Consider the following 6,970-nt stretch of genomic DNA (forward strand, 5'->3'; position numbering starts at 1 on the left):
GAAACTTCATCCTGAAGAAAAATGCTGTGAGGTTTTTTAGTGGGACAACAGAACCAGGAGATACACATGTGAAAGAATGTCAAACACAGTCACCTCTCCTTATGCAACTATGGAGGTAGTCTGCCACGCAAGATGTTTCTCCAGGTAGAGGAATCCCGTTATTTCCCACTCTAAAGTCAGGTATATTTTATAACACTACCTTCTAAAGATAACTGCATAAGTGCTCTTTTTCAAGAGCAATACAAACAGTGCCTTTTGTTTTTGTTCTAACAGCCAACAGAGCAGTTTCAGTAACTAAAAAACAGGATGCTGCTGGCTACCTAAGTAGATTAGTACTTTATATTTCACATTATAGCTTTATTTTTCTGTTGAGGAAAGAACATATAGATGCTTAACCCTCATTAAAGCAAACAACAAAACCCAAATCCTAAACAACCTCCAAACTACCTAAGAACATATCATTTCACACAAGCAGCATATGACAGACTTTTTTTTTTTTTATGAAAATGCAAGAAAACAATGCATTAACATACTGAAGTTTACTACAGCTATCAAGTGAGCTAGAAATGTGAGGGCAGGGACAATGCAGCAGATTAATCACATACAAGATGTGAAGATTTGGTTTCATTTTTTAAATTGAAAAAATTCCTGGGAAATCTGTTACTACAAACTACTTTCTCCACTCCTTTCCATATACACAGTGCCAAAGCCAGAAAACAGTGCCATAGAAGTAAAGGTACCAATACACTGACTCTGCTTGTTCATGCGAGTGCAGGAAAAGCTGCATGATGGTCTTGAAACAGAAGTGAGAATATGCTATTGCTATTGCAGAAGTGAACAAACAGTAGACTAAGGAGGAAAGGAATCATCTGTGCACACGTGCACTGAGCTGTGCTTACTTCTCAACTACAGCTAGCACAGAAATGGCCAGTGCACGTGAAGGCCAAAATGCAGGGACTTCGACAAATACCATATCACCAGTGACCAACACAAAAAACGCATAAACCATAAGCAATTCTCCTTAAAGGGTACAAAAATCTCACATCGAATGGATATTAAGGAGAGTAGAGCAGAAGATGCCCTGAAACACAGTACTTGTTTTTTCGCTGCAACTCTGGTTACTTCACTGAGTTTAAGATAACCACTGCCTGAACCGCCTTGGATTTTCCACTTTTCTCTACTCTTGCATAACACTGAATGGACAAAAGAATGTGAAAAGACAGTCTGATCTCAAATTCTTGACTCTAAGTCGTACCCCTTCTCTGACATCTTCTGACTGCATCATTTTCAACCAAACCAAGATGCAATGTTTTCCATTCTCAAAGAAGTATGGAAATTCTTACTGTTCAGAGTTGAACTATGAAACATTTACCAAAGGCACATCAACAGGAAAATAACTTGATTACACCTCAGCAAATTATTTTTGAATCCACTGATTTCTACAACATTCACAAATTAGTATTTCTTTTTTTCCCCATGAGGTTTTCAGAACATAGCTTTATTTAACAACACACAAAGAACCAAAAACTTGCAGGCCTTTATCTGACGTGCTTCATCCAATACTTTCCCTAATTAAACCATCATCCTGCCTCAACAGAACTGCAGATGCATCTGAATGCCTACAGTAACAGACCTGCAGTGATTTGTGTATTTACACTAGGTCATGGTACAAAGGATAAGTTACACAAAGTGAGAAAACAGACATAATGTTTACCTATCTCCCTGATCAACACGACTTTAAAGATACACTAATCCCACTCACACTGAAGCATTTATTAAGTGGCTCACCCACCTCTGCTTTGTTACAGCTCCCAGTGTGATTTTATTCTACAGTTTATACTTTTGTCCCAGATTGACACCATTATCTTTTAGTCTGTTATCAAGACAAGCACGCTTCACAAAAAGCCATATGGCTTCCTACACAAGCACCATCCACCACCTCACTGTGCTCACATCCATTTTCTGGTCTCCATGAACATTCAGTAACATCCATGAATGTCAAAGGGTGCAATGTTTTTCAGCATGGAGGAATTCAATTACCTTTGCTTCATCTGCACCTCCATATCAGTTGCATTTAGTCAGACAACCCCTCTACTGCTCTCTGTTGCACAGCAACAAAACGCAATGCAATACTGGTGGAAAGATTCCACCTCAACTGCCATACATTTGCCAGTTGTTTGCAATGCATAATTTTACTATGTAAAAGTTACAACAGTGTGTGCATGCAACAATTAGCACAAAGCCCACAGTGCAGATGAGTTGGGAACGTAAATAAGATAGAAACTACACAGCTTGTCAAGAAGAGCTCCATTATTTATACTATGTACAAAACCTGACCAGAAGATAATTAAATATAGCCTGTTTGCTTCAGTTTGAAGAGATTTTTCAAGTATTTGTTGTATTCTTGAAAGTGACAAAATCACATTAAATCTTTACTTTGAAATTACATAAAAGCCTATGAATCTCTGTGTATTATCTGTTCATGTCCTGCAGAACTATTTCATCCACAGAGTTCAGCACAGATCACCTTCAAGCAAAGAACTTCTGCTGAAATTCACATGCTCTTTCAAACCATGCTAACAAAGTATTAAAAAGTAGACAAAGCTTGTGCCTTCACTTTTTAGAGCACATCACATCTCAATGCCAGTTTCATAGTATCCATAGTTTTCTCAACTATCTTTCAGTAATTTCAAAAAGTCAAATCAGTAGAGACGTGACTTCAGGCCCCACGAGGAGCATTATGCTGAACAAGAAACTCCAGATCTTTCCTGTCATTGTATCATCTCTTCTTCCATAGAAAATACAAGTGACATCTTGTAAAACCACCACCACCAACGCAAACTCTAAGTAGAAAAACTACCACCAGAAGAAAAAGAAATCAGCACTCTGGTTCCGTAAGCTGTAACGGCTGTGTGGAGAAAGGAGCAAGGCTACGGTATATCAGAGACAGCAAAAGATCTTGGGGGAGACAACCAAGCGAGCAGCAGCATTTGCTGTTAGCTTCTTCCCCTCTCCAATAAATTCCGTCTGTCAAAAGCAAAAATGTAACTCCGACAAGCGATGCCAGATTCCTATACTCCTATTCATACACTTCCCTCAGACAGTACACTTGACTTACCTCTGAACTCTTTCACGCTGAACATACAAAACTGTTTAGGTACAATATCTGAAATACAGCTGAGACATTTTTCAACCATGATACTTCTGGTTGACTGCAAAGCTATTATTCTCACAAAGGCACTAATCAGGTTAAATGCTGTAAGGTGAAGGCACTGGTTATCAAGTTATCAGGACAGCTTTTACATGCATGTAAGCAAAGCTTTCAAAGAAAACAACAGTTCTTGGCAACCAGTGATGCACTCAAGCAAGCAGACAAACTACTTCACTGAGGCACTACCTAGAACTTGCAGGTAACAATAAAGCCTTACAACAAAAAATCCTAGCTTCAATGAAGCAGCATTCTGCTCTCTGATGCAGGGAAAGAACAGTAATAGCTGTTAAACAACTCATCCACTCATCCCTCTTACAGCAAAATATATAAAAAGAGTTTAGGTTATCTTCCATAGAAAAGCATGGTTTAGAAAAATCAAAGGAAGTTTAAATTAAAACCTTTATTTACCTTTTAGTTTTACTATATGAAAGAAAGGAAAGCTTTCGTTTGTACTGTTAAATATACTTCAGCATACAAATCAGATTTCTATTTTTTTTTTTAAGGACTAACTGCATGAATACAAGTTTGCAGCAGGACTGTGGCAGAACTTCTGAAAGATTAAAGACAATTTCGGCTCACTCAGTTGATTCATGTTTTCACAGGCTGCAGATTAGTCATGTTTTCACAGATCAGAACTATCTGAACAGTAGTTCAGCTGGCCATTGTGATTCATGACGTGTCTGATCTTCATCTAAACAACAGGAAAGTATTCACCTGCACAATAACACCAGCGCACTGCAAAACAAAAGCATCACCAAACGCTTAACTTTCATCAAAGTAGGTCATACGATTTGCCCACTGTTACTTAGCATTCTTATATCATCTTCTTTGCTAACTTACACCATGGTGAGTGAGCAAATTCATCCCTTCAGCAGCAGAAGGCTTGTGTATGAGCTACGGATAAAGAGCCCTGGAGCTCCTGTTGCCTTGAATAGGACTCGCATCTCTTCCCGCTACCCCTTCCTTTTTTTAAAGCAACAGAACCAAAACAAAGAGAACTAACACTGCCACCTCCAACCTTCGGGTTTTGTATGGAAACTCATTACCTTATTTTCACACGGTCAATGGGAATTCTTGACAGATTAGAAGCATCAAAAGGGAAAAGAATGGTTCAGAACTCAAATCAAGTCAAAATGTCCTTCATCTAGACTGGATGTTACACACAAAAGTTATCAATTATTAAAGCCTGCTGCACCTTTCCTAATACACAAGAAAATAAAACAACGGGTAACTTAAGCTTACTTCACTGTTCCTATATCAAAGGTGCTCCACCTTCTGTAGTACGAATGGTGACAAGGCAGCATTTAGTTTAGCAAATTGCTTTGCTTTAAGAAATACTTCCTCTCCTCTATAAGCACCACCTTAAAGCGAGCTGTAGAAACCCCAGACGCCTTAAAGCTTGAATAAAGTTGCGGTGCATCACCCCTTCCTCTGCAAAACCCAACGCAAAACACAACTCATGAGAAGACTCGTTAGAATTCAGGAACTGACTTCAAACAGCAGCTTTTGTACGCGTGTTACCGTCGTCTAATCACGATTGAAGCGCAGCTCCACAGCGGTGCTCGCAGCCCGCCCCAGCCCGCCACGCCGCCCGCCAGCACCCTCGGGACGCCCGCAGGACTCGCAGGTCGCCCGGTCCGACGACAGCGACGGCGGCACCCGCGGCAGCAGGCGAGTTTTCCGACAGAGCTCCTCCGCGGTTCTTCCGACACGAGGATCGCTCCACCGCGCCGAACCCCGGAGTCCCGCCGGGCCGGGCAGAACGGCGGCGGGCGCCTCGCGACAGCGCGGCCACCCCTCCCTCGGATCCGAGGCACCGCGTTCGGTCGACAAAGGGACGAGCGGGGCGCGGGCCCCGCGGGGCTCGGACGCCGGGGGAGGCGGCGACTCCGCCCTAGCCGGCCCCTCCGCCATGTTGTTGAAAGGAACCGACGTGGACCCGCGGGCCGCCGCCTCCGCCGCCGCTCTCCTCCCCCCGCCACGGGCGCCGATCGTTCGCTCTCCCCTCCCCCCCGACTCCCCCGCTCGCCCGTAGGCACGCGCGCACACACTCGCTTACCGGTCGCCCCGGGCAGCAGGAGCGCGGCTACCAGCAGGCGCAGCGCGGCCCGTGCCCGCCGAGCGCCCCGTCCGGCCATGCTCCGCTCCTCAACACGCACACCCGGCGCGCGCGCTCCCGCGCGACAAATCCGCCCCGCGCCCCCTGCGCCGCACCTCCCCCCTCCCGCCGGAGAGAGAAACATCGACGCGCTCGCGCCTCCCCTCGCGCCGCCGGCGTAACCGCTGCGGGGGCGCTCCCTGATTGGCCGCCCCGCCCCGCTCCGCCCTCGCGGCGGCCGGGGGGCGCCCCGACGACGACGGGTGGCTGCAAAGCGCTGCCTGAGGCCGGCGGCCGGGCGGGGTTACTGGTTGTGGGGCCGGAGCCGGGAACCGCAGTCGCTCTCTCTCTCGGCCGGAGAGAACTCCCGGCGGGAAGCGAGCTTTCCGCACACGCGGAGCCTCGAGCAGCTCCCTGCGCGGGAATCGTCGCCTTTCTGAGAAGGAGCGGCTGGAAGCCACCAAGGCGAGCGACCGAGGCGCGTTCCCGGCTCGGACAGCGCTCCCGAGAGGCCGCGGTTGACTCCGTCGGAAGGAGATGCGCGCAGGAGTTGAGCGGCTCGCGGGTTCTTTTAAGAGAGCGGGGAAAAAAAACAACAACGACGCGTGAGGGATTCCTCTGTGCAGAGTGCGGGTGGGACGCGAACTGGGAGAGGCTTCATCGCCGTGATGCTTTTCCCGAGCGGCGTCGTGGAGCCGGGAGCAGCTGTAGCACTCAGCGTTCGCTGGTCCGCTCACCTGGCGGACCTACGAGACGGCTTCGCGTTTGTTTGTGCTGCTGGTTCTGCGGCCTGTTAGCAGTTCAGAAGGAAAGCATGGGTCTCGCTAAAGGACGGAGTCTTAGAGTAGAGCCCGCACACATGGTTTCTTTGTGGAGATAAAGCAGTGCTGGTGGCGGTGTGCAGCTCCGTCGCTATTTCACCGTCTGTTTGCTCACCCCGTGTAAGTGCAGGAATTGTTTGGGAGTCAGAAGCAAACCTGCGTGATCCAACAAACTGTCCGAAATTCTGGTTAAAAGCTGTGGCAGCTAGGATCTGCCTGGGGTTGTTGCTTTTATCCCCAGCTTTACCAGCTGGGGATGTTTATTATGTGATGGGAAAAGAGACAGACCCACTTCGTCCCTTCTTCTGATCACATAACCACTGTCTCGGTGGTTGCCTGCTCCCTCTGGAAGTTTACCTTTTCCTGCCTCCTTGGTGCTAGGCTCCTGCATCCAGCTTTTGTGTTCAGATCCCGAATCATTGCAAGGTCTCACAATTCAATAGAAGTTTTTATACTACCTTTGTTGCTAGGCTCTCTTGCTGTGTAACATAGGACAAGCCAACACAAGTCACAGGTGCTTTTTTACTTGCTTCCTGTAGTCACTGTTTTTGACAAATTTTTGCAAGCTTTATGTACTGTCTCTGCCAGGTGATGTCTTGCCAGGTCCAGGTTCTGGACAAAAACTTACACGCTCTTCAGAACCACACTCAATTCCACATCACAGCAATCTGCTTTCTTCTTCCTATTTGCAGTTGTTCTGCCAACAGATCCATTGTAAAAAGTCTTATTTCTCCTGCAGTACAGTTCACCTGGATAAAAATCCTGATAATGTAACGGTTCAAAGTGAACTAAGTAACTGTTAATTCAGTCTTTTTCCCTTTCTCTCCCAGCAATGATCAC

General features: G+C 46.3%; 1 protein-coding gene across 1 annotated transcript in view; it reads right to left on the reverse strand.

Moving 5' to 3' along the window:
• Positions 1-5,377, reverse strand: part of TGFBR1 (transforming growth factor beta receptor 1) — a 29,636-nt gene extending 24,259 nt beyond the window's left edge. Inside the window, exon 1 of the mRNA XM_052697688.1 lies at positions 5,271-5,377. Within this exon, the coding sequence (XP_052553648.1) occupies positions 5,271-5,349 (79 nt within the window). The 5' untranslated portion in view covers positions 5,350-5,377. The remainder of the gene's footprint in view (positions 1-5,270) is intronic.
• Between the last annotated feature and the right edge of the window lie 1,593 nt (positions 5,378-6,970).

Source organism: Tympanuchus pallidicinctus, unplaced genomic scaffold (assembly GCF_026119805.1).
Source record: "Tympanuchus pallidicinctus isolate F22 unplaced genomic scaffold, pur_lepc_1.0 scaffold31, whole genome shotgun sequence".
Classification (NCBI taxonomy): Eukaryota; Metazoa; Chordata; class Aves; order Galliformes; family Phasianidae; genus Tympanuchus; species Tympanuchus pallidicinctus.